Raw genomic sequence first — 27,581 nt, forward strand, 5'->3', positions numbered from 1 at the left:
ATCTGTTGCTATCAGATTTGACCAATTCATCAGCGTCACTCAAAGTAAGACAGCACTATTTGCCTCTGCCATCCTAGTACAGTGCTGTTGTTTTAACATCCTGTTGACACAAAAGTGTCAGTTATGACGCCTATCCAGTTTTTTTGTCTTTTTCTTGCACTATAGATGTTTGTTTATGTCCTGTGTATGTAAGACTGAGAGTGCTCTGAGCAAAATAATTTTCATTGTATTTATACTCTGTATCTATCTATACACATGACAAATAAACCTGAACCTGAACCCATCCTCTTAGAATTGTATTTAGCTTTTCTCTTTGGTTGAGCCACATTACTCTCTGACTGTTTCCATTTGTCCCAGGCGGTCAATGAGCTTTTGGAGTCTCTTGGGGCACCTCTGGAGATTGTGGACGGGTTTGTGAGCAGTATATCAGTGACCATTCCCTGGCAAGCTCTAGTGACTGACCACTGCACCTTAGAAGTTTCTGGGCTTCAGATAACATGCCGACCCAAGTACAGGACAAGTAAGTCACCAGCAATGTTTGCCTGAGTTGGGGAAACCCATAATATCTAAAGACAGATCCTCACCCTAAAAAATATTTTTAAACCATATGTCCATATATCTTCTGGGAACCTGGTAAACAATAGCTTAAAATAGTGATACTGTATTGTCCCTATTTTCATTTATAGAGATGTTATTAACAGTTGCATTAAGGGCTGAGTAAAATAAACAACAAAAAAACTATGTTCACTTGACTATCTATGCCTGTTACTTTATAAATGCCTATAGACATATGTTTACATCATACATTTTGTATACTTTGTAGTTGTACATTTTGTGCACTCAACTTGGACACAACAAGGTACCAACTAGGTCTTTGCAACATAGTTTGAAGTTTTTCTGGCACAGAATTAGCCTTGCGTGGCGAGGGCAATTTATTTTGCACTGGCAGATTCGTCTCTGGTCCCCAGGCTAGCACAGTATGCTTATGCATGTAGGACTAAGGTTGTAGACCGCTCAGGAGATAGAACCTGAATTGATACATCATATGAAGGCGTATGTAAGTACTAGTTTCCTGGGACATGCCAAACAGGTTATCCATGCTTATGTTTGATAATAAGGTGTAATTAGCCAATCATAAACTAAAGTAGGGCACAAACTTTGATATTGGTCTATCTCAGTGGTTTTCAACCAGTGGTCCTTGTGGGGGTTCCAGGTGGTCCCCAGCTAAATGATGGAGAGTTGGTAACCAATAGGAGCCTTATAGATAGAATAATTTATTATATTGATTGACGTTTGCCTGTTATCTCTCCTAATGGTGGTACCACATCAATATAGCATGGAAATGTGCACAAAAATAGTATCCAACGATAACAAAAAATTCTAAGTTTCGGTCGGGTCTGAGAGGCATCAAGTTGTGGTCCGTGGCTCAAATGCAGACAAATGGGCCTTGATATGAAAAGGGTTGAAAACCATTGGTCTATCTGATGATAAAGTATACTAAGGACAAAACAGGTCATGGAATAGGGAGAAGGTTGACTATTAATCACTCACTCACTGTAGCTTCATGACAACAGTGAACACACCCACATCAGTGAATCCGCTTTATTTGTTTCCGTTCAGGTGGGGGTTGGGACTCCCAAGGCTGGTCCTCAAGCATGATGACCTCCAGCATGCAGCTGGCCCAGGAGTGTCTGAAGGACCCCCCTGAGCAGGAGCCGCCTGCACAACTGGAAGGGCTTGAGATGTTTGCACAAACTATTGAGACGGGTATGTGCGTGTGTGCGTGTGTGCGTGTGTGCGTGTGTGTGTGTGTGTGTGTGTGTGTGTTTGTGTGTGTGTGTGTGTGTGTGTGTGTGTGTGTGTGTGAGGGAGACGGCATGTTGCCATGGCCATAATTCATTGTTTGAACTAAATGACAGCAACCATGCTGCTTCGTAGAAACAAGTTTAGGCATACCATAGACAACATTTTGTACCTGTATTTTCAACATGCAAATAGTCCCACTGTAATTGTGTGCTGTCTTCTTCTCTATCCAATGACCCAATCTAAATGAAGAAAATAGTGGAATGTCCGCACACGATATAGTTCGGCCCCCCAGTCTTTTTTATTTCAACCTAAATACAACAACGTTTCGCCCCTCCGGGCTTTCTCAAGTTACATGGGTATGGCCTTGAAATCCTTAAATAGGTGGAACATAACTGAGTGTCAATCAGTTGATAAGCCAATAGGCTGTATGTGACGATCCACTCCAGAGCAATACAAATACATCAATTAATACACTCACGAACAATAGGTTTAAAATACAGGAATACACAGAGATAATAATAATAATTGCATGTCAGGCAGGTGTATTAAAGGAATGGTCTGATATCTAGGTCCAAATTCATACCAAAAGGTTTAAGGGTTCTAAGGTTTCTAAGGTTTACGACAGATTTATATCGAAAACCAACGGATAGAAATACCTTACTAAGACGAGACAGCTATCACCCGTCCATTCAAGAAACGTTTACCTATTAGCCAATTCAATAGAATGAATCGTATATGTGGCTCAACAGAGTTATGAAAAACAAAAACAGGACACCCTGATAATTAATAATAATAAACTTTATTTATATTATTTATATAGCACCTTTCATGCCAAAAATGCATCGCAAAGTGCTTTACAAGGCAGAGAACAAACATATAAAATGCAATCGTATAAGATATACACACGTATACATCAGCAAACAAACAGAAACAAAATAAGGTTGAGGCAATTAAAAAAGGGCATAAATACCGGCAGCAAATCAAGCAGTGCAATATGACAAATGAAACAATAGCATAGACATAGAGCATAAAACCGGTGAGTACATGAATAAGAACACTCAATTAAAAGCAATAGTGAAAAGGTGAGTCTTGAGCTGTGCTCAAAATATCTACAGAGGGAATTGGATTGATGATGCATAAAAACAATTTGATAGTGTCTCCCAGGAGGAATGCTTACAACCCAAAGCTAAACCGGTTCAGGAAAAAATACCCCAGTGTTTCATAACCTATTCCCCTTTGGGTAATGATTTTAAAAATATCATTAAAAAACACTGGCATATTGTGACAACGGAACCCCTGTTAAAAGACACGTTTAAAGCCCCACCACAAGCTGTATTCAAACGAGCTCCTAATATCAGGTCTCTAGTGGTGAGATCGGATTTGGCACCTACAAAACCCCGAACCTTCCTGGATGAAATCCCTAATGGTCCGAACATCGGAGCGATATTAGAACTCAGAATATGCGCAGTCCAGTGGCGGCTCATTTTATGCAATATGCTATATTTTAAATACAGAGAATAAGCGAAATGGTGAGGCGACTATTCCCCCTTCCGTGAGGTAAGGTTTCTCTGCGGAGTGCGGAGAGGGAGATCCATAGGGAAGATCACATGTGGGGGGGGGGGGGGGGGGGTGGGGGGTTGCGAACAGTTTTTCATGCGCACATCTTTTCATTGGCTAGTGCGCTTGCGCCACGTGACAACTTCTCAATTGTATATTAGATATATGTTTTGGTGTATTTATTGTATTTTAAACCTATTGTTCATGAGTGTATTAATTGATGTATTTGTATATCTCTGGAGTGGATCTTCACATACAGCCTATTGGCTTATCAATTGATTGAATGACAACACCCAGTTATGTTCCACCTATTTAAGGATTTCAAGGCCATACCCATGTAACTTGAGAAAGCCCGGAGGGGTGAAACGTTGTTGTATTTAGGTTGAAATAAAATAGACGGGTAGCAGAACTATATTGTGTGAGGAGGACATTCCACTATTTTCTTCATTCAGTCATTTTTTTGGGTCCAGCACCGTATTCTGAAACTGGGATGTGCATATCGTTTTCCTTCTTTACAGTGTCCCAATCTAAACATGAATAGCAGCACACACAGAGATTCATTTTGAGGAAAGAGAGTTAATGACCCATTGACTATTTCTCATTCTGCCTGTGTTCAGTCCTCCGTCGTATTAAAGTCACCTTCCTGGACACTATCGTCCGCATCGAGCACCAACCCCTGGACCTGGAAACAGGCGTTGCCTTAGAGGTGCACATAAAACGGTAGGTCACACTCGCACCTCTCAAAAGTTTCACAGCAAAATGTGCAGTATTGCCTAGAAAAACAGCTGGCTGGATGTTGTTCCCTGGCCAACCCTCTTTATTTTTTCACCCCACCTTCACCTTTATTTTATTCTGCATTTTAGATGCTGCAAGATCTTTCTCCTGTATTGCTGCAATATGTAATTTGGTGATGATACTAGCAGAAATGCTAGCAGGAACTGTGACATTGCAAACTGGAGCTCCAGTGACTTTAATTTGGATTCAGATATTAGCGAGAGAGGGATGCCCTTCCCGTGTGGACATTGTGCAATATTCAAATCAAAACAAAAATACGCAAATTAATAAATTGACCCAAAAGTGACAACAAAACAAAGTATTTCCTTTCTTACGGCAATGAAAGTATTCCAAGTTGGCCCCGCAGAGGCAACGAGTCGCCTCGGAAACAAGGAAGTGAGTGTTGATCAAATGGAATACATTTTTGGGTAGAGCATCGTCCATTTCTCGCTTCAAATGTTTTCAAAAACATTCTTGAAAGCATGTTGTTTAGTTAAAGGGACACTTCACCCTTTTTGCTAAAAAATATATGTTAATGACATTTTGGAGCTTTAGAACACTTTCCTGTGGGTCTTTATGTGTGTAATATGTGGTTTTAGATATTTTAGATTGTATCAGTGAGCCCAGTGTCTCTGATGTCATGGACACTGGGATCACTTACTTCCTGGACTCCTGTGTACTCAGTAAGACAGACCTCCCCTATCCACAAGGAGGAGCAGTGCACCAAAGTATTTTGGGAATTGTAGTCCAGGAAGGAAGTGAGCCCAGTGTCCATGACATCAGAGACACTGGGCTCACTGCTACAATCTAAAATATCTAAAACCACATATTACACACATAAAGACCCCCGGGAAAGTGTTCTAAATCTTCTAAACGTCATTAACATATATTATTTTGCAAAAAGGGTGAAGTGTCCCTTTAAATGTGTGTGTTAGTTTACATGGCTGTCAAGTTGGGTACAGCATAAAGTCCAAGCAGCCCAGCGGGTGCAGCCAGGTGCTCCAAGCCTTTGATTAGGTAGCGGTCTGTTATAGAGCGGAGCGGTCATTATCCAGAAATTACACACCGCTGAATTTGGCGATTGACCAATCAGAATCAAGCATTCAACCAAGCAGTGTAATAATAGTGTTTATGAAATGTTCTTGAGTATATCACGGCTGGATGGCTTTGTGCGTGCGTGTGTGCGCATACACATCCTTTGTTCATCTGTATAATAACATGTACATGTCCACACATGCCTCTTTGTTTGTGCCCGTGTGTATGTGTGTGTCACCAGGCTGGAGTACTGTGATGAGGCAGTGCGGGACCCAGCCGGTCAGACTGCTGTGCCTGTAGACATTCACCAGCCGCCCGCCTTCCTGCACAAGATCCTTCAGCTCAGTGCTGTACAGCTGTACTATGAGAGCCTCAGGACTGGACAGGTGTTACACACTCCTTTAGAGGGACTTGCATTTTTGTCTTCCATTATGACATTATTGTGTACTGGTAAAGAATTAGGAATCTGCGCCCAGATGGCGTAGAGCAGTAGTTCCCAAAATGTTTAGCCAAAAAGACAAATTAGATGTCTCACCGTGACCCAAACTAGTGAAAATAGCAGATCTGCAAGCTCACAACACAATGTACCGGTAGGTGTGAGGGCTTTTATGTGTTTGGATGAAATTCTTTTGCATTTGTTTACATTTTTAATTTTGAAAACTTTTGCGCAAACAGGCAGCGTTGCTTATAAAGGTGCCACTGTGTTTGGTTTACCTTTCTCAAGCTCATTTCAAATCTACATGCTGATTTATTATACGTACCGAAATGAATGGAATCCATTGAGTTCCTTGAAAATCTTAACTAACGCTTTGGAAAATGATCATTCAGCTCTCATGTCAAGTACATCGTCAGTCATAGTAAAACTGTAGTTCAGGAGGCTGTGGTCTCGTTGATAGGCATTACGCATGAATTCCAATAACGGTCTGAGTCCAATCTTGGGTAGAGCCTAATTGAAATATCAGTTTGGCCGATAAATCTGCCATTATTTGACTTTTTTATGACATCGGCATTGCCAATTATGCAGCCAATGTGTCCCGATTTGTCAACCTGGTGTCCCTATTTTGGGCATGTCCTGGGCGCAAAATAAAAATAAATAAAAAAGACGATTTATTTTGTACATGGAATATTTTTTATAGAAAATGACTTGATTATGTTTTTATTATATCTGTCAAAACATCAGTAATTGACTGTCTAGGACTTGGGATCGGCATTGATCTGCACGCTCTAATCTTGGGTTTGGGTCAATGGAGTACTTTTTACTTTTCTGACTGCCTCTGTCACCTGCTGTTGTGCCTTTTATTTACTCTCTCACTGATAACACTTGAGCCTGGGTCAGCCTAACCCAGGTGAACTGTTTTTTGTTTTCAGGATTCATATAATTCTGTTCACTTAATATCTACAAGTAAGACGCGCAAACGCGGGAAGCGAACGCAGCTCGTAAATTGCAATAACAACAATTAGAATAAATTACGTACTTTTTTTCCCTTTTTAGTTAGTATTTTTTTTAAGTTTTCTACTGTGTGTGTGTGTGTGTGTGTGTGTGTGTGTGCTACAGCTGCGCCCTCTGGTGGCGGGCGGGTGGTGTCACAGCGGGACAGACAGACACACAGACATGATCTGCAGGGTCTCATAGTTAGTGCTCATTGCGTTCGCAATCACTGCGTTCGCAATTATATTAATCGTGCAGGGACGAGCATTCTACCATTTCACTCACTCGCAGCCATGTCTTTCTATCTGTCTTAGACCGAGTCTTTCGTAGGGGACCTGACACGTTCCACCACAGCCAGTGAAGGGGGGGAGGAAGAAGAGGAGCAAGATGAGGAAGATCAGGAACAACAACAACAGGAGGAGGAGGAGGAGGAGGAGGAGGAGGAGGAGGGAGGTAGAAAGGGCCTGTCCTCTAATTCTCCTCAGCAGCCAGTCCTCATAGGAAGCTGCTCCGGTTTCATTGAGACCACTGTGAAGATTAAACAGAATGACATGCTCCCCGGACCAAAGGTGTGTGTGTGTGTGTGTGTGTGTGTGTGTGTGTGTGTGTGTGTGTGTGTGTGTGTTTGTGTGCGTGCATGCATGCATGCACGTGCGTAATCATCAGATCACTCATGAATACATATATTCTCTCCGTTTTTTTATTACTGTATATGCTATTTTATACTTTATATAATGACGGCGTCACACAAACGTAGCAAAAATATACGATCCATAAGCACACAACAAGTCATAATGTTTGAATAATTTTGTTAACAAGAGCTTGTGAGTGTGACTAAATAATAATTGTATAGGATCCATTGGAACACAGGTTCATTTTTCCCCCTTCCATTTCCTGAAACGGAATATAATATTAATAATATATTATTATCAATTTAATTATCCATTCCTTTTTCTTTCTCTTTTGTGTCGCCATGCTCCTATATCCCCTCTGTCTGATCACAGTTGGAGTTGGATGGGAAGGTAGGCTGTGTCCACCTGCTGATTGCTCCCGATCAGATAACGCATCTGACAGACCTGCTGGCAGCACTCTGCATAGATATAGGTACAATGTTACACACCCTATCATACACACAGGTACAATGTGCTACACACCTTATCATACACAGGTACAATGTTAATACACACCTTACCATACACACAGGTACAATGATGTGTACATACATTACAGGTACAATGATACCCTATCATGCTCACATCAATAGGCTTAGATCCCTGAAGTCGAGTTGTATTTTATATCATATCAAAATGTGGGTTGGCCATTTCTCACATTGTATTCTATTTGTTTATAAAGGCCTTGTGTGGTAAGCTTCCTTTGTCCTCGCTTTTAGATCTAAAAGTCACTGGATATTCAACACATTAGATATACCAGATCACTTATGAACAGTGAACAAAGAAAGACTGACATCTTTTACTACGCTCCACACAAATGGAACAAGCTTCAGGACTCTCTGAAACTGGTTCTATTGGTCTCAATAGAGACATTTCGGGTGCTTGAGGCCACACTACATACCGACTGCACCTGTTTCATGTAATACTATATATATTTATTTGCAACTGTGATGTTGTACTCTGATTCAAATATTTGTTATTGGGTTTTTTTAAATATGTATTGTGTTTGTGCTGTGATCAGGATGTCCTCTAAAAAGAGCTTGTTCTCAATGGACTTCCCTGAATAAATAAATGAAAAAGAAAGAAAGAGAGTCTCATGTGGCCAGCCTTCCAAGCTCCAAACTCTGTAAGTGGTGAATAGAATGAGCGAGCAGCTTGCTTGGACTCTAAACGGTGATTGAGAGCTGACATTGATCGTTAGGAACAGAGTCTGTGTTATTTCCGATCAGGCGGGAATCAAAATTAGATTGATAAACAACTTACTTAGCTTGTAGATCTGCTATTTTCACTAGTTCAGGTCACAGGGAGACATTACTTAGAGATTACCTGAAATGTTACCAGTTACCACACAGCTTCCCACCTATATAGCCAGAAACACAAACACACCAATCCGATTCTTTGTCTTCACCACAGAGCCAGAGGCCAAGGCTAGCGGAGTGCACAGCCGTCCCTTAGATTCAGACGACCTGCGTCTGATTGAAGAAGACCTGGGCAAACAGCTGGGCTCCAGTCCCAGGGACAGGGACTGGGAGGCCGAGGATGACCTGGAGCCTTACCTCTGTGGAATGGAGAATGGAGGTACGGAACGCAACAGAGGTTAGCTGGAGCGGTCCCCGTCAGCACCTTTTGAGCTTATACCACTTACTTGTTATAATGTAATATTAGGTACTATATTATTTATTTGTGAAGATCGTCTGTTATATAATGTGATATAATATTAGTGTGCAATATGTTATAGTAAACATAAGAAAAAGTGTTGAAAAGGATGACAGCTCTTAGCCACAAGGAAAAAGTTTATTAAAATAAATGGGGGGGGGAGACTGTAGGTCTCACGATTAATGGGCACCGTGTTTTCACTTTGACCGCCAAGAGTCTAACTACTGATTAAACAGGTCTCTCTTATTCCGAATCTTGATAAGATGCGGTGTCTTCCTGCTCCCTTTCTTTTCATTTTATGGAATATGTAAAAAGAAAAAAAAAGTAAAGGGTAAAATGAATATAGTCATGTAAAGCCATTAATTAAATGATAATATGATGATTTTACAGACTTTATCTTCCATGTTGGGCCATTTCCATATTGTAGATGTATAGAATAATGACCTTGAGGCCGTTATTATTTATATCTTTGAGTCATACTATATTTAGATATCTAAACTGCTCCACCAGCCAAAAAGCCACATTTGAGATGTAGCCCTGACTGCTGAGTGTACGTCACTGTGAGTACACAGAGGAACCTTACACTACTGGCATAGACATGCCCGGTGTCCCTAAAAGGCCTTTACTCTTTGCTGTAAAACACTCCTGCCGTCCATCTCCTCTGAGCAACTTCATATGAAGTGTGTGTGTGTGTGTGTGTGTGTGTGCATGTGATGTCCCTGCAGAGATGTTTTTCTCCATGGGTCCAGGGGGGATGAGCAGCAGTGTGACGTCTGCACGCTCAGGCAGTGAGCTGTCAGACAGCGACATGGAGTCGTCCACACACAGCCTGGCCAGTCTCTCTGCACAGGTACAGCTAGTTGTCACTTCTTGAGAAATAACTTATAGCTATTCAGAGACCCCCCCCCCCTCCCATTTCTGACAACATCCCTAGAGATTATCTATGGCCTGAGTGTGAGACCAACCAGTCTTTCTTGTACCTAATATGGTGTGCAGGCTCCATCCATCTGTAAACTGAAGTCTCTTTAGCAAAGCACCCACGTGCGTGTTGGGGAAAGACATTTATTGACAGGCATTTTGAAAACAATTTGAAATGTCGTTTCTTGGCTTCCCTACTGGACCTGCTGACTACCATATCATATCGTATCATTCATTCTCGTTTTGTTTCCCCCTCACAGGGCAGCATGGGGAACTGCCCCAGGCGTTATCCTGTAGCAGGGTCTCTGTCCAGTATGTCCCAGGTTAGCAGCCGAGCCAGAGGTGAGATCACAGGCAGCACCATAAAGGGTTTGAGTGAATTCAGGCCTCAGAATGATAACTTGGATATTGCATCACGACATATTGAGACTAAATAATAGTCGGAAATTGAGGCCCACCCTTTTGTAGTTTTCGTCCTCGTCACAAGCTCCCCGTCTAAAAAGGCCTATACTGTATAATTTATATAAAGCACAGTCTGTGGAGCATGCCACACACATTTCACTGCACATGGTATGAAGGAGTGACAAATTAATCTTTCTTGAATCTCGTGTGCCATCACATCTCCTATTCAGGGCGCTCTCACACCAACCGGACAGAGCAGCTGAAACCTGACGCATTGCTGCGGCTGACGCTGGGTGGTCTCACCCTCACCCTGCTGCAGGAGGACCCACCCCCCGGGCCCGACGGAGCCTCCTCATTGGCTCAAGTGTCTCAGGTGTTCTTCCGCGAGCTGGCCTTTTTCAAGGACAGCATGTTTAGTGAGAGGGACTTCCGTCGTCTGAGAGGAAACTTTGCCAAAGCCTGCCCGCATTCCCACCTCAGGTACACATGCATACAGCGTATTGTGAAGTGACGGTGGCAGAAATGACATGTACTCTTCCAGGACTTTAGAACTGCAGTCAAGAACATTTGTATTTTCTGTATCCATGCATACAGACAGTTCCTGAAAAAATAAACAAATCTCTCACGCACGCATACACACACACACACACACACACACACACACACACACACACACACACACACACAGGCAGCCCACTGTGGCTTATAAGTGACTTTTTCTCTCTTTGCCCCTCTTTTTCTCTGTCACTCCTACTCCCAGATTAACAGGGGCGGCGGTACAGGTCGCCTTAGAGATGCGGAGTGGGAGCCGCCACAGTCGGGCTGTGACCTCTGACATTTCATTTAGCAGGCTGGAACTGTTAGAGTGTCTCTGGGAAGACAGCAATCCTCAGTACAGTGAGGTAGAGAACAGTCCGTATATCTACATATGCCTGTTTTTTTGTCTGGTTTTATACTTGTATACTCTATATGTTCAACAATTGATATATTGATATACTCTATATCTATTCTGTGTGTGGCTGCATGTCTGTGTACACCTGTTTGTCCCTCTATCTCATTTGAAACCATCTATTACAGTAATGTGCTGTGAGTGAGCTGACATCTTGTCCATCTCTGTGTCTGGGTCTTAGTTGCTGCAGTTCCAGAAAGCCGGTCTGTTCACAGTGGGAGCTGTAGCCAGACCCTGTGCAAAGTTACACTATGGCCTCACTGAAAAACACCTGCGCAAGGTATTACACGCAAGCATGCAGAGCGAGAGAGATTATATGTGCCCATTGCAATGTACAGCATTTTCCACATTGCTAAATAAAGATTCTTGAGTAAGAGTCTGTGTCTTATGGCGCTTTTCCATTGCATGGTAACGGCTCGACTCATGTTTTTTTCCCAAAAAATATAACTTGGTAGCAGGTATTTTTGACAGCGTATAGTGTATAGGTGAAATTATGTTTCCAAACAAAAATATTTGTTATACTAAGAGAAGGTTGTAATGTGTGTGTGTGTGTGTGTACACAGGGTAAGCAGCGGGTTGTACGTCGAGACAGTGAGGTGAGAGTAGAGCTGGCTGAATTGAGCGCTGAGTTGGACCTGGATGTCCTGAATCGCCTGGGGAGCCTGAGCAAAGCCTTCAGCCACTGTCCTACACAAACCACTGGACCTATACACACACAGGTGAACACCTTAAGCTAGCTCTCCACCACGGCCGCGGAAGTGGTTGCAAAGCGAGTTGTGCAATATGTCCAGTTGGGTATCGATGCGTCCACAACCTGCCTAGGCTGTTCTGAAACTTGGTGTTAGCGGCTATGAGATTGAATTGATCCAGAAAGTCTGACAGGTGTCTTCCGTTTTTGTTGCTTGCTTTATGTGCATTGAAATCTCCTCCAATGATTAGCAGGTTGTGTGCTGGGACGGCTGAGACAACAGAGGACAGATCCTTGTAGAAACTGACAACATCTGGCTCATTCCTGTCCTCGTTTGTTGGACTGTAGCAACCAATAATAGTTGTCTCTGGGTTGCCAACGAGAGTCATGGCTATTATCCGTTCGGTGTGTTTTATGATGTTGTGGCATGCTTTCAGTGCTCTTGGTGACAGAAGAAAACCAACACCTCTGATGGTAGAATTTGTACTGTTCTTCTCAGCTGAGGCTGTGATGAGCGTATAGGAGTTAATCTTCTCTTGAACAAGTACATCTGGATGGTGCACTCTGTGCTCTTGAACACATATGACATCAATACTGTGATGGTGGGCGAGGAACGCTAACTTCTTTTGAATGGAACGAATAGTTCTAACATTAAAAGTGCTAACGCTGAAAGGTGTCTTTCTGCGTACAAATCTTCTTTCCGGATCATCTTTGTCAGCATCTGAACTGATTCTTCCATCTGGATTTAGAACCAGCCCGTCATTCATTATGGTTGTGGCCATAGGCGACTTGGATGACCTGGAGGTGGCAGGGGCTTTAACCCTGGTGCACAAATAATAATGTCCATGGTAATATTGCTGCTGTTTCTCCGTTCCTAAAAGGTAGACCATTTGGTAATACATGTTGTGTGTGTGAGACGGATAGCTTTTCTCATCCATTTCTATCCCTTCCCCGCTACACACTCTTTCAGACCCAGAGCAGTGAGCTGTGGTCGTCCTTCTCGCTCCTCTCCCCCCATGCCGTGGTCAAGCTCCGCTTCCCCGTACCAGACCTGCGGCCCCTTCCCATGCGGCGGCCCCCAGGCCAGCGGGACGTGCGGCAGGAGACCCTGGTGCTGGAGCTGACGGACCTGGAGCTGAAGCACCAGGAGGCCCCAGACCTCCACCAGGGAGAACATGTAGCCCCCGGCCAACCCCCTGCTCCCTGTCTCACACAGCTGCTAGAGGCCTCCTTCACTGACATGCACGGTGGGTGGGGGGATTTCATAATGGTAGTTAGTTGTATTTGTATTGGTTCTACAGATATGAATATCTATAGTATTATTTTTCATTGTATAAATTCTGTATTTATACAATGAATAAATACATCCATTATACCCACACACACACACACACACACATTCTGGTACTAATAATTATTATACATTTATATATTTTTTATTTCCTTTTTCTTCCACACCATGATGATCTTGAATTGTCTCCTCCAGGATCATATGTGGGCTGGGAGGGAGGCTCCTTTCCCTGTATCAGAGTTAAGAAGAACCAAGAATCCCTGCCCAGGTTAGTGTTGGGTGTGAGGATAAGAATCCCTGCCCAGGTTAGTGTTGGGTGTGAGGATAAGAATCCCTGCCCAGGTTAGTGTTGGGTGTGAGGAGAAGGATGGGGAGAAATCAAGACTCATTCCTGTCTTATCACTACCATCCGCACCATTAACCCATTCTGACCTGAGACCAAATTCTAACGCACAGAAGAATCCTGACAGTTTTCAAAAATAGCAGATCTACAAGCTCGTAGTGCGCCACTCGGTGGCGCGCTATGAGCTTGTAGATCTGCTATTTTTCAATAGCTAAAGCATAACATAATGCTAACACCAAAAGGGGTTCCCGCCCAAAATGGGTTAAATAAAACTGTCATGTTCCATAATGGGTCCACAAAACTCCAGAATAAGTGTATTATTGTAGTTATCGCAAGAATAAATATGATGCTACCATTTTATAAATAAATCTGCTACATTTTAATTCCTCGCCCCTGTCCATTTTTGTTCATTCTTCGTCGTCTTAGGATATCGGTGCGTATGAACGGAGGCGAGTCCCAGGACTCAAGAGGAGGTCCAAGTGGACTAGGCCTTGGCCTGGTCGGGGACTTGGGGACGATGTCCTTTGAGAGTCCTTGTGAGCTTCGTGACAAGACCAGCTCTCCATTCTCCTCCAACCGTACTATGTTTGAGACTGAGGAGGTATTCTGGTACCATGCAAACATTAAATGTTCACCTGCTTCTTTTCCATGAAATACCAGAGTTGTGATGTGACTGGTCTGGTCTCCTCAGATGGTCATTCCAGCAGATCCTGAAGAGATGCTTCAGTTCCAGGCCCAGTGTGTGGCCCAGAGCCAATGTGTGATGGACATTTGCCTGCCACTGGCTTACATCCTGCTGCCCAGCAAACAGGCTTTCCAGAGCGTTTACAATAGGTGTGTGTGTGTGTGGGTGTACAGTATGTGCGTGTGCGTGTCTGTCTAAAATGTAACATCATCACATCCATTCTTAACGCAGCGTATTTCTGCTATTATCATGATGGCAGACACCAGGCCAGCTGTCCACTGTCCGTTTTTTGCACACATCTGCTGAAATACGTGACACAAGCTCACTCTCTCCACCTCTCTTGTCGGTCTCTCTCCTGCAGGATTAACAATGACCTGTTGATGTGGGAGCCCCCTCCCCCTCCTCCGCCCTCTGATCACACCCCCCACCGCCATCACACCGACGACGAGTTTCAGCTCTGCAAGTCAGCCTTCAGACTGGGTTAGTCTCCCAATCACAGCTTTGACACTGACACCTTTAAATTACACATACGACCAATGGGAGATACAACCGAATGTATTTAGCAAGCTTCTTTTATGATTTTACTTTACTTCACTGAACAGTGTTTTCGTAGATCTACATTCCACAAAATGCATCTGTTCTCTCTCTGTGCATCACAGACTCTGATTCTGAGGATGATGAAGCTCAGTACGCCTCTGCCAGTGAATCTAGGAGACAGTCAGAACCACGTCCTAACCACAACCTCAGTCTTCTTTCCCTCACGGTCCTCATAGGCAAGGGCCGCCTTCAAGCCATGGCGGACAGGAAGGTGAGCCAGCTATGTGCTGACCACGGTGAGCCGACTATGTGCTGACCAGGGGCGGCAGTGGCTCAGGGGTAGAGTGGCCGGTAGAGCGGCCGGATGGGAACTGTGAGGTTCCCAGTACGATCCCGGGCTCCCCAGAGTTAGTGTCGAAGTGTTCTTGAGCGAGACTTTGAACCCCTAATTTCTCCTGATGTGCAGGTTGGTGCCTTGAATGGTTTCCTCTGCCATCAGTGTATGAATGGGTGAATGTAATGCACAATCTATGTAAAGTGCTTTGGATGAAAGCATGCACCTTTTGTTTTTACCATTTACTATTGTGAGACTGCATTATCCGCTGACGTTCTCATTTGTTCATCCCTTTATTCACTTTGAATGATCAGGGATGATGATTCTTTTAATAGGAGAAAGTATTTTCCAAATGGTTTCCATTCCTCTCTGTGTTCTCAGGCGGAGGAGGATAATCATGGTGAGATTGTCTTAGACCTGGAAGGGGGGAAGTTATTCAGTGTGGCACAGCACCAGAACAACCCAAATCTAAACTTCCTTTGTGTGGAGAGCAGACGGGTGGAGCTATACCATCGAGGTGTGTGTAACATCATACATATTTCCTACACAAAACACACTTCTGTGTCAGCCATAATCACAAGATTTTTCTCTCTCTCATTACGCCTTACAGCGGCAGTGAAAGACTCCCCCATCCCAGAACGGTTGGAGATGCCCAGCTTCACTCCCCCGAAGCACCTGGACCCTACCATCTACCCCACAGAGGTGGGTGTGAGCAGTGTGAGTGGCAGGGAAAGTGACCTCCAGATGCTGTCCACAGCCATCAAAATCACCCTGGACCTCCAGAAAAACATCAAGGTGGGTGCTCATGAAAGAGACCAACATGGCAGACCCATACTTAAATTCAAAGTTGTTGTTTTTTGCCGCGTGGCTCCTAGGGGAGGGTTTGTGAGTGAGTCTTCATAGATCATAGACATCATAGATGACTGGCTACATATGGTTCAAATGTGACTATAATGATCTTTTTTTCTTGTCTGTTTCTAGGAGTTCCTGGTTGCCATTCGTCTCCAAGGTGCCACTATGCGGCACTACATGGCGCAGACAAATCACAGTTGGTACGAGCAGGTAGGAAGAAGTACCGAGAAGCTCCTGGAAGCAAGTGATCCTCGTCCAGAGTTTTATCTCTCCCATGTTTCACCTTTCAAAATGCATTAAACTAGAAGGCATGAAGGTCGAATTCAAGGAAGGGCCCTGAAGCCCTGCACACAAGTGTGCTCGTTGTGTAGTCAGTTGGGCTATCACTTGTCTGTGGTCTGCTACAGGAGCATCCCGATGTGGCTCAGTAATTAGCCACACATTCCATTGCAGGAAAATAAATAGACAAGATGTAGTATCATCAGCATGGCCTCCCTGTTAGGTGTCAATAGTAAGTCAGTATGTGTGCAGCTTGCACACATACAATCTACTCAAATCACAACGCTGTGTTCAGTGGCCAAGCTGCACTATACAGTCATGGCTGCTTGTGGGCATGTCATAGTCTCCGTTGGCCAAGTTGAAACGGCAAAATGCTTCGCCTAGATGTACAAATGTGCTTTAGAAGAACGATGTTGGTTTAGCTCTGAGATTTTCCACTAAAGAATCACATTTTATATGCATGGACTTTCAACTACTTTTTAGGAGACTGACATACACAGATACTGTACAGTACAGACAACCAGAGCCGAAGAGTTTGATCAATTTGATCAATTTTGATCAATTTTCGCTGGCACTTTTAAAGCAGCTTCTATAGGCCAATGTCCAAGGAAGCAAGGTGAGGACTTTGTCTTTCAGGACTATATTATTATTATTATGAGAGAGAGAGAGAGAGACAGACGGACGGACGGACGGACGGACGGACGGAGAGGGAGATAGAGAGATTGGTGCGGAGTGATTGATTGATTGCGCGGTGGCGACAGCCGGTCACTCAGGGGAGAGAGAGACGCTGAATCACTTTTTTCTGAGAGAAATGTCGGGCGGTGGGTGCGTTTTACCTTTGGGTAGGCTATAGAATGGCGTTGGGGGGGATTCTCGCCGCCGCGGATTTATTTATTTCCCAGATGGTCTAAAAATGAGTTTGGGAAGCCTTCCCTAGCCTTACACACCCGCTGCCTATAGTGTAGTTGGAAACAATTGCTCTCAGCGAGGCTGCTCTCACGGTCCAACGCGTGGGGCACAGCGGTTTCAAAGAGAGTCTCTTTGGTGAATTCTTGATCAGTGTTATTATGTCACGACTCAAGAACAAATCCCATGAAATTCTGACACGCTTTGATGTTGTGGACATCTGGCTAGGTGAAAACAAAAGAAACTCGATTAGCATTTGAGTACTTGGTGGCTGCACCCAACACTTTTAACACCTCTGGACAGCCGGCGGAGAGGTTCACATTTTCGGAATCCGAGCATGTGTAAATAGTATGCTCTGTGACAGTGGGTCAATAATTCCCAGAAAATCTGTAATGTAAAAATAAAATGTCCACGAAAATCTTCATGGGGGCCTAAAGGGGCCCTGGGAGTCTTCATGGGGGCTGCAGCCCCGTGGCCCCCACAGACTCTACGTGGTTGCAGACAACCCTAGCCTTTTCCTAGCTTAGTGAAATACTCTTTTCAGGCTGGCTTTTCAGATAGGCAGGATTCAAAATAAGTCATCAATGTTTCAACTCTTGTTTCATTTTTTTTACTGTAGTTGGTTGACTTTCTGGATGTCATCGATGACCCTATCCTGGGATATACACCCCCTGCAGTCATCACCATCCTGCATACACACTTGGCTACCTGCGCTGTAGACTACAGGTACACACCCACGCATGTGCGCGCGCGCACGCACGCACACACACACACACACACACACACACACACACACACACACACACACACACACACACACACACACACACTGACACACACGTACATTAACTTCCAAACAGTGATAAAATTGTGATACATTAAAAACCCCTTGTTCTCTCTTTCTGTGTGTGTGTGTGTGCGTGTGTGTGTCTCTCCCTCCCAGGCCCCTGTACCTGCCACTGCGAGTGTTGTTCACAGCAGAGTCCTTCTCGCTGTCCAGCAACATCATCGTAGACACTGCCACTTTCCACCTCAGGTAGCACAAAAGGCATGGAACTAGTATAGAGCCCTGGGGTACTACATGTAGACTTTGAGTGGTTAAGATCAACTTGTTTTTTTGTTTGTTAAAAGGATCCCTGGCTAATAAGACTTATATGCCTGCTGTCTATAACTATAATTAAGGATTATCAGTGTATTTTATACAGTATATCAACTAGTGTCCTCATCAGACCACATTCATGGACTGAATGAAATAAAATAAAATATTAAGTTGTACTGCTATTTAACCACTGTCACCCTGACATCCATATTTTGGGCTTGTAGGCAAAGATATTTGTTTTATTTTTGTACAAAAGATTGAATATATAAATCTACTAGCTGGCAGTGTTGTAAGATTAGTTAAACTGTGTAAAAAAGAAAGTGTGTGGTTGTTTTTTGTGTTTGTTAGATTCATCCTGGATGATTCTGCCCTCTACCTCTCTGATAAGTGTGACAGCGACACAGTAGACCTGAGGAAAGGTAGGACACGTGTGTGTGTGTGTGTGTGTGTGCGTGCGTGTAATCCTAGTATAATAGATGTTCAGAAATGTGTCTTGGTAACAAGCATACAGGAAATTACAGTGAATCTACTGATCCACATTCTGCCCTGAATCGCTAAACATCCACGGCAGGAGTCAAGTTCCACTTTGGCCTTGCCCACATCTGAGAAAACGGCTACACTGAAACAAACAAAATGAAAATTCAGGCTGTAATGTCAGGCTAGTAGAGCAGGGTTTGGGGGGGCATTATAGCAGCTCACAACGGAACATGTTGTAAGCTCGTAGATTGGTTATTTCCAATGAAGGTATTTGTTCTAGAATGAAAAAAGAAGGGGGCCTTATATATACCCCTGTGGGACAATGAAGAATGATATAAATAAATAAATCCTATTTATTTTTTATTTTTTACACACATAATATATTTTGCTCCTGGGTCTCTTTCCGTCCCCCAGACTATGTGTGTATTGTGGACATTGACCTGCTGGAGCTGGCCATCACCACATTTAAAGGCAGTGACAAAGGCAAACTGGTGAGTACACCATAGCTGCACCTCCTTATGAAAAGAGAACATGCTGAACTCGGCTGGGTAGGCACGTTTTTACAATTTTGTTTCTCACAATTGTGGTCTGTCTGCTCCGCAAATGTGAGATAGGCAATTGTGAGAAAATAAATCGGAATTCTCAAATCTTAAGACTCAATTCCAAGTAAAAAACGGACACAATTGACACCCTTTTACTGGACATGGGCATTTATAATTTAAGCGTCTTATTGAGTATGGATATTGATTAAAAACCTGAAAACTAACACGTGTAATTAAACAATTCGATTTTCTGTTCTCAAATTTTCCCTGTTCTTTTCTTTCTGACCTCCAGAGCCAGCCATTGTTTGAGCTGCGTTGTTCCAACAACGTGGTACACCTGCACACCTGTTCCGATTCCTGTGCCGCCCTCGTCAACCTGCTGCAATACCTGGTTTCCCAGGGTGACCTGCACCCGCCACCAAAACACGCCTCACCCACTGAGATCGCCGGACAGAAATTGCCGGTAAGACATGCATCAATCAAGACGGTCAAACATCTGTTCTTCCCAGATGGTGATTTGACCTTTGACCTTGACACTGAATGTAGAACTTGAAAATGCTATTTTGCCAAGAGACCAGGTTCTCTGTGGATTCCCAGTATTTTCAGAAGATTTTGTTTAATGGCTAAGCTAGCAGGATGTAGGATGTAACCTAAGCATGTAAGCTAACAGCTCTGCACCAAATGTCTTATGCATTTACAGTACACAGTGTCATTGACTGTGTCAGAAGCTGAATAAACTTGAACACAAGTTGTTTGTTGTGCTAAGTGGCTTCAATTTAAACAATGAAATGTCTTTAGTTGTCAGAAAGCCCTGCCTCGCTGCCGCCCTGCCCTCCTGCCGAGACTGCTGAGATAAATCAGTATGATCTAACCGATGCTTTGATTGACACGGAGAAGACACAGCGAGATGTGGAGCTAGATTCAGGTATTGAAGATGATTTCTTACTTTCTGTTACGTGGATGGTCAGAATGTGTTTGATTTACAAAACAGGATATTCTCTCTGTATTGGTTTCTAAATTCAATTCAGCCAATATCAAAAAACCCTCCCACCTTGTATCTCCATCCGATGCTGTGCGTGTGTTCAGGTTCTCCCACGGTGCCGCGGGGCTCCCCTGTCTCAGTCTACCTGTTCCCCGGAGAGGCCCCAAAGCTCCACCTCCCTTCCTCCCTTCTGGAAGAGGAAGACTCTGAACTGGATGGATTGGTGGCCACAGCGACTGAGGCACAGGCTGATATGATGTCGGAAGAAGGCTCTGAGGGTTCCACGGACAACGATGACTTCTGCATATTGGAGGCTCCTGGCATGGGCATTCCTGTGAGTTTAATTCAGTTGTTTTGTTTAATTGGTTTCTTTGGACGACAGATACATATCAAGTGTCTCAGTGACCGAAATCTGTCCTTTTTAATATTTTTGAATATGCAGGTGATATTTTGTGACATGGCATGAATACAGGTGAAGGCTATGACGTTGACTCTATCTCATTGACTGATTGACTCTATCGCATTGATCCCTCTCTCAGCCCCGGGACGGTGAGCCTGTGGTGACGGTGCTGGCCCAGGGGCCCATTAAGGTGAAAGATGGTCACTTCTCCAGGCCACGGGGCAGCTCGGACCTGCTCAGGGCGCCCAGCCGCTTCCCGATGCCCCAGAGCAGGGTGGTGCTCCGGGAGGTCTCGGTTGTCTGGCACCTGTACGGGGGCAAGGACTTCGGGGGCAAGCCCGTGTCCGTACATTCCCAGCATGGAAATCGGTAACCCATGTTGTTGTGTATTCACACTCACACACACTGTGACTCACGCACAGTGACTACAGAAACATCAAATGTCTCTCACATTGTAACTTGACTCATGCTTTGGACTACAACGTAATGCTTTCATACTGTTCATTATATATCTTATATTTTAATATTTTTTATTTCTGGCTTTTCTTGCCTCTTGATAGTCCACAGTGTAGAGAGACATGACATGGGAGAGGGAGTCGGGGAGTGACATGCAGCAAAGGTCCACCGGGCCCAGGAAAATAATCAGATCAACATAATTAATACTTTGTCATTAACAGAATAAATAATTAAAATTAAGTTAGCTTCTAGTGATCACAGCAAAAGGGAAATAGTTAATTTAGTACATTAAATTGTGTGTGTGTGTGTGTGTGTGTGTGTGTGTGTGTGTGTGTGTGTGTACTTTCACTGTATGATAGACAGATCAGTAAGCCAATGAAGGTTTCTCCTCACAGTCTCTTTCAGTATACAACATAACTCCATGATTGCTTTCTCCCTCACTTTTGCCACTTTGCTCATCTTCCAGTGGGCGTTCGGTCCCGGCGGGTTTACGTGGCTCCCCATCCCGCTCCGCACCTTCCTCCCGACCTCAGAATTCTTGGCGCTGGGCTGGAGGCAGCGGTCGGCAACACACGCTACTCATGGAGATACAGCTCACCAAGGTGTGTGTGTGTGTGTGTGCAATGCATGTGTATGTACAGGAGAAAACCGCTAATGAATCTTAGTTTAATCAAACTTCACAGTATGATTGAAAAAGGTCCACTCGTTTTCACCGACTTGAGTCACGAGAGGCACTGCCGACCGAGCTTAGGCGAGCGAGATGCTGTGCCGAACGTTGCAAAGTTGAGACTCATCGAGTTACTCATCGAGCCCGAGGCTTGGCCCGACCCTAAGAATTACCATAATGTTAAGCCCGAAGCCCGACAAAAGCCTGACAGAAAAAAAAGAGAGAAAAAAAACCAGCTCAAAATTGCGGTGCAGCGGCGCCGTGTTTCAGTGTGAAAGTGAGAAAGGAGATCAACGGACTTATCGAAATAAAGGATGTATGTAACTCACGTTAGAATAGGCTATTAATGTTCCATAACTTCCATTTCCAATCATTCTAATGGATTCCATACAGTGGTGGTGGTGACTGGTGAGTAAACACGAATAGCAGCTGCAGCTCCCTCCCTTAGTTTCCTCTGAAGTGAAGTTGCTTTACTTGTAGCGTTTAAGTTATATATCACCATGGATTGTTTGGTGACGTTGATTAATAATTATGTTTTATTCATCGCAGCCAGCTGGGTTAACGAGACTCAGTGCAACATGACGAAAACCTGACACTTCTTCAGCTGTGATAATCTGATTGATTTTATAAAATATTTAAGCATATGGCAACTTGGCAAGTTAACTGGTGGTTAGTAACTTGTTTGGTGCGCAAACCAGAGGGAAACCAGCGGTAAGGCCAGGCAGGCAAGCAAGCAAGTCTCACACAGTTCACTGTTCTCTCTACTGTACTGCCTGCGCGCAGTGCAGGACTGCGGGGCCGGCTGCATGCTGCTCTGGCCTCGTACACACATGCCGGACGGACATGATCTGTTCTGTCTGTGTTTCATGGCCGCCTCAGGCTCAATGCTTTTCCAATGGAAGTCACGTGGTTTGACATGTGTGTACGAGGCCTCTGAGTCTGAAATGCCAGTGCGATGCGACCCCCGCCTCCAGTCCTCCTGTCACAAGTGAATCGCCTAGCGCAGCCCTCTTCATAATAAATACATACATGTAGGCCTATACACAATCACATTACACAAATAACAGAATTGCTATTTTTATTATAATAACACTCTTTTTAAAAAAGAAAGAAAAAATAACAAAATCGCGGAAAATCACCAATCCCGAGGCTCGGCCCGGCCCAATTTACAATTTACAATTTAGGCATTTAGCAGACGCTCTTAATCCAGAGCGACTTACATTTGAGCAAAAACAAAAGCATGGGAATACATCACATAAAAGTATTTATCATGAAACATGCGTAAGCTAAGAAAGTAACAGTGGAATATCTATATAGTGAAACTATACATACACTTATACATATAAACTATACATCTTTACTACTATGCTATGCATGTGTACTATGGCGTGCTATGACTACATACAATACAATTACAGTGCTGTCTACATAACATGCTATAAGTCTGTATCAAATGCTATATAATCCAACAGAAATGCTATCTAAGGGTTTAGGGTAAGTGCTATGGGCCATGATGGAGTCTGAAAAGGTGGGTCTTCAGGCTACGGCGGAAGATTGGGAGTGATGCTGCAGTTCTGACTGCAATGGGAAGTGCATTCCACAGTTTTGGAGCCAGAAGGGAGAAGAGTTTGGGACGTGTGGAGCGTTGTCCCGGCGTTTTTAGTGAGGGTACTTCCAGCTTCCCTGCGTTGGCTGATCTGAGTGCGCGGGAGGGTTTGTAGGGTTCAATCAATGTAGGGCCCGACTTATTAGCATAATTATTTGGGCCCAGCCCGGCCCGAAAACGTCGGGTCGGGCCTGGTCGGGTTCGGGCAGAGTTTGAGAACTTTATACTGCAATATAGAAATACTGTTGTAAGTAAAAGTCTGGAATTCAACATTTACTTGAGTAAAAGTACAAATGTATTGGTAATTTGGTATTAAAATGTACTTAAACTACCAAAAGTAGAAAGTACTCTTTATGTAGAATGCCAATTTCAGGTTTTCAACTTTATAGAAATCTTTTGAAAATAGCCGATCTATATGCTCACAATACGTCACATAGCGACGCATTGTGAGCTTCTAGATCGTCTATTTTCAAATGGCCAAAATGTTTATAGGGCTGAAGTGGTTAATGTAGGTGGGCCCTATGTTTTGTAATAATACCGTAATCCAAATCTACAAAATATCTAGCAACTAAACCTAACAAATAAATGTAGTGAAATAAAAGTACAATATTTGTCTCTGAGAGTAGAAGTAAAATTATTGGAAATTGGGATTACTCAAGTAATGTACAAATACCTCAAAATTGTACTTAAGTAAATACTAGTAACTTTACACCACTGCTGTCACACAGGTGTCCTTCCAGCACGAGGCCTACGTTGTGGCAGTGCCAGTCCCGGGGCAGGAGGGAGAGGGGGTGTCTTTTGGCACTGCTGTGGGAATGGGGCCGGGCAGCGAGCAGCCCCTCTCCAGGCAGGTGTTCATCGTCCAGGAGCTGGAGGTCCGAGACAGGCTGGCTTCCTCTCAGCTCAACAAGTTCCTATACCTCTACACGAGCGAGAGCATGCCTCGCCGAGCCCACTCCAACATGGTGAGACGGGGAGCCAAGGGAAAATATCCACGTAATGAAGAAAGGGTGGAGTGGAGTTTCCCGTGGTTCTATGTTGTGTTTAACTTTAATCGGCTGAGGTGCCAAATCGTTAGGGATGTCATAAAATGTGTGCTTTTCTGTGATTGAAGTTAGCCGACAATGATTTCTCCATTATTCTATTGGTGTAAAGACAGGCCCATTCTAAAAATGTTTTTGGAAAAACATATTATCAGTGGTTCTCAACATTTTTTATGTCAAGGACTCCCAAAATTGCATGAATTTGACCGCCTCCCCCCCCCCCCCCTCCCCCCATCTCAAAATATTTTGTTTGAGAGAGAAAAAACATTGCAAAGAAGGGGAATTAAATAAGTTACATTATGTCATATTCATCATTCATCATCTTTTGTATTGGTTGTAAGAGTAGGTGTTTGTGTGTCTCAGTTGACAGTGAAGGCCCTGCAGGTGTGTCCAGAGTCTGGCCTCGGAGGTCCAGAGTGCTGTCTCCGAGTCAGCCTTCTGCCCCTACGACTCAACATTGACCAGGTAGGTACCAGCAGCACCAAGAGCCACAGTATATCCACTTACTTATACAAACACAACTGGTATTGTTTAACAAACCAATACCAGCTTCTTTTCCCCATCTTCCATAGATATTATACTGTGCTGTTGTGACTGTCTCAATGTCTATGGAAGTTTACATTTGGAATGTTGTATCTGCCTATTGTCCACGATAGAACTCCTCAACCGGTCTTATCATATCTTTCCTCTCCAGGATGCTCTGTTCTTCCTGAAAGATTTCTTCAGTAATCTGGCTTCATCTGTTAACCCTTACCTGCCTTTGGACCCTGCAGCCGAGGGTGAGCTGGATGTCCTCAATGTTTTTATGCATACCGTATATAAACCCGTGTCAGAGAGAGAGAGATCACATGAGATTGTTTTTGTATCCATTGATGCTCTCAGTGAAGGCAGACTCCTCACAGAAGTCCTCTGAGGAGGCGGAGTCAGGTGGGGTCCTGGACGCTGACCTCACTGCTTCCGTGGAAACCACTTACAGTGAACAGAGCTCCTCTTCCGCTGGCTCCACCTCCTCCGCCGACCAGCCAATCTACTTCCGGTATGTAAGCAGCGCAATCACATCTCAACGATGAGGTGTTGAGGGAGTTGATGTGTGATGATGCTAACAAGCATGGTTCCAAATCCTGTCACAAGCGGTGTACAGTGAGTGATGTCGTCCCCTTCATCAACTATTAACCACACACCTGCCATTTAGTTTTGTTTACTTTTTTTAGTTTTTTAGTCTCTCAGTGGTCTCACTGCCTGCAATGGAAGACTGTGCTTATACTCACTTATGTTGACTTACTTGACTTTTACTTGAGTAATCATAAAACAGGCGGCGTGGTGAAAAAGATTGTTATTATGTCTCTCAAAGTAAGTCGTAAATAAAGGGTAAAAATCAAGGTTTAATGTCTGAATCATTTCTCTCTTTTTGTCATCTAATGACATCTCTCCATCACTCTTTCTACCATCTTCTCCAGGGAGTTTCGTTTCACCTCTGAAGTGCCTATCTGGCTGGACTATCATGGTAAACATGTGGTCATTGAACAGGTTAGTAACGAACTGATACCAACAATCCATTTGTCACATTCCAAGCTTTCCAAGCATACACATTATATGGTTTTCATGGATGTTACTTCATCAGAAAATGGTCTTATTTGTTACGTTTTGCATTAATTTAAGACACATACAGTATGTGCCGTATTTGTTGTTTTTTGTTATTGTTTTTTTGCTTTCTTTTCTAGTTTTTTCAATACTTGGTGTACTGCTCTGGCAGTAAACAGGAAACGTTGCACATTATCACTGCCGGCTGCCTTGTAATTTGGTTGGAATGACTGGAATGTTTAGCAAATTACTCTGTTATATAGGTATAAAACACACACATGTCTCATGCATTTGATGTTGGAGGACTACTAGTGTCCTTTATGTAAACAAATAAAGTTAGAATTTAAAAAAGTGACAAATGAAACGAGGTATTCAGAACACTTTTAATTAATAGATGATACATTCATTAATGATTAAACAACATCATGCTGCTGACACATGGCATGAATGCACTTTGACGTTTTGGCCATGTTGAGTACTTTTCTTCTTTTTGTTTTGGTCAAATTGCTCTGGAACCTCATAACTTCCAGTAACCTCACTCTTCTGGCATCTAATCTGTTCTGCTTTCAAAGGGAACATTTGCAGGGATCCTGATTGGCCTAGCCCAGTTAAACTGCTCAGAACTGAAGCTGAAGAGACTCTGCTGCAGAAATGGGTACCAACACACACTCTTTATCAAAGTGCAGAGAACAAGTAGCGCTTTGATTTAGACTATCAGGATTTATTGATCGTATTATGCCCCACAGGGAATCCTTAAAATTGCTGGCTAAAAAGAATAGCCTTCATACTGTAGCTAATTTCCCTCTTTAATTATAAGTTATGCATCAGTCTGTTACCACATTAACTCTTAACTCTTCTCTGATCACCAGCCTTACCATCACATTCTCTCTCTCTCTCTCTCTCTCTCTCTCTCTCTCTCTCTCGCTCTTTATTTTCTTTTCTTTTTTTACATAGGTGTTTTGTTTGTTTGCTTGTTTACATCAGAACATTGTGATTTGTGTGATGAATTAGTTTCTTTCTTTGCAGTCTTCTTGGTGTAGACAAGGTGATCCACTATGCCGTCTCAGAATGGCTGACTGACATAAGGAAGAACCAGCTGCAAGGCATTCTGGGAGGTGTAGGCCCCATGCACTCTGTTGTCCAGTTGTGTGAGTTGATATTTCACGTTTCTCTACCAAAATGAACTGAAGCTCCGTGTGACTTTAGGTGGTATGTAATGGCATCCATTTCCATCATTTTCCTGTCCCTTCTGTTTCTTTTAGTCCATGGCGTAAAGGATCTGTTCTGGATGCCTATAGAGCAATACAGAAAAGATGGACGCATTATCCGAGGTCTCCAGAGGGGGGCAGCATCATTTGGCACCTCCACAGCCTCAGCCGCTCTGGAGCTCAGTAACAGGCTTGTGCAGGCCATACAGGTACCAGCCATGTACACAGACAGTACCCAAAGTACACATTACTGTACTGTATTTAATAATACATTTGAGATATATATGTTTTTGTTGTTCTTTACTGGAGTATTTCCAATTTTCTGTACTTTTACTTATTATTTGAAAACGTACTACTTACTATTTAGTTTGTAGATTTGTATTATTCTTACAAAACATACATTAACCA

General features: G+C 43.5%; 1 protein-coding gene across 1 annotated transcript in view; it reads left to right on the plus strand.

The window, feature by feature from the left end:
* atg2a (autophagy related 2A) overlaps positions 1–27,581 on the plus strand; it is a 31,463-nt gene that overhangs the window by 704 nt on the left and 3,178 nt on the right. The window contains exons 2-40 of the mRNA XM_083786435.1: positions 358–520; positions 1,621–1,767; positions 3,981–4,083; positions 5,414–5,558; positions 6,916–7,170; positions 7,606–7,705; positions 8,686–8,850; positions 9,654–9,778; positions 10,107–10,188; positions 10,479–10,728; positions 11,009–11,150; positions 11,379–11,477; positions 11,761–11,916; positions 12,856–13,132; positions 13,372–13,444; positions 13,946–14,120; positions 14,211–14,353; positions 14,566–14,684; positions 14,864–15,012; positions 15,457–15,592; positions 15,686–15,870; positions 16,057–16,137; positions 17,732–17,838; positions 18,056–18,148; positions 18,560–18,630; positions 19,103–19,179; positions 19,523–19,693; positions 20,029–20,155; positions 20,317–20,546; positions 20,752–20,981; positions 21,535–21,670; positions 24,070–24,306; positions 24,748–24,849; positions 25,079–25,163; positions 25,267–25,420; positions 25,842–25,911; positions 26,538–26,620; positions 26,992–27,113; positions 27,228–27,382. Coding sequence (XP_083642561.1) covers positions 358–520; positions 1,621–1,767; positions 3,981–4,083; positions 5,414–5,558; positions 6,916–7,170; positions 7,606–7,705; positions 8,686–8,850; positions 9,654–9,778; positions 10,107–10,188; positions 10,479–10,728; positions 11,009–11,150; positions 11,379–11,477; positions 11,761–11,916; positions 12,856–13,132; positions 13,372–13,444; positions 13,946–14,120; positions 14,211–14,353; positions 14,566–14,684; positions 14,864–15,012; positions 15,457–15,592; positions 15,686–15,870; positions 16,057–16,137; positions 17,732–17,838; positions 18,056–18,148; positions 18,560–18,630; positions 19,103–19,179; positions 19,523–19,693; positions 20,029–20,155; positions 20,317–20,546; positions 20,752–20,981; positions 21,535–21,670; positions 24,070–24,306; positions 24,748–24,849; positions 25,079–25,163; positions 25,267–25,420; positions 25,842–25,911; positions 26,538–26,620; positions 26,992–27,113; positions 27,228–27,382 — 5,520 coding nt within the window. The remainder of the gene's footprint in view (positions 1–357; positions 521–1,620; positions 1,768–3,980; positions 4,084–5,413; positions 5,559–6,915; positions 7,171–7,605; positions 7,706–8,685; positions 8,851–9,653; positions 9,779–10,106; positions 10,189–10,478; positions 10,729–11,008; positions 11,151–11,378; positions 11,478–11,760; positions 11,917–12,855; positions 13,133–13,371; positions 13,445–13,945; positions 14,121–14,210; positions 14,354–14,565; positions 14,685–14,863; positions 15,013–15,456; positions 15,593–15,685; positions 15,871–16,056; positions 16,138–17,731; positions 17,839–18,055; positions 18,149–18,559; positions 18,631–19,102; positions 19,180–19,522; positions 19,694–20,028; positions 20,156–20,316; positions 20,547–20,751; positions 20,982–21,534; positions 21,671–24,069; positions 24,307–24,747; positions 24,850–25,078; positions 25,164–25,266; positions 25,421–25,841; positions 25,912–26,537; positions 26,621–26,991; positions 27,114–27,227; positions 27,383–27,581) is intronic.

This window comes from Protomyctophum parallelum (assembly GCF_964188405.1).
Source record: "Protomyctophum parallelum genome assembly, chromosome: 16".
NCBI classification, from domain to species: Eukaryota; Metazoa; Chordata; class Actinopteri; order Myctophiformes; family Myctophidae; genus Protomyctophum; species Protomyctophum parallelum.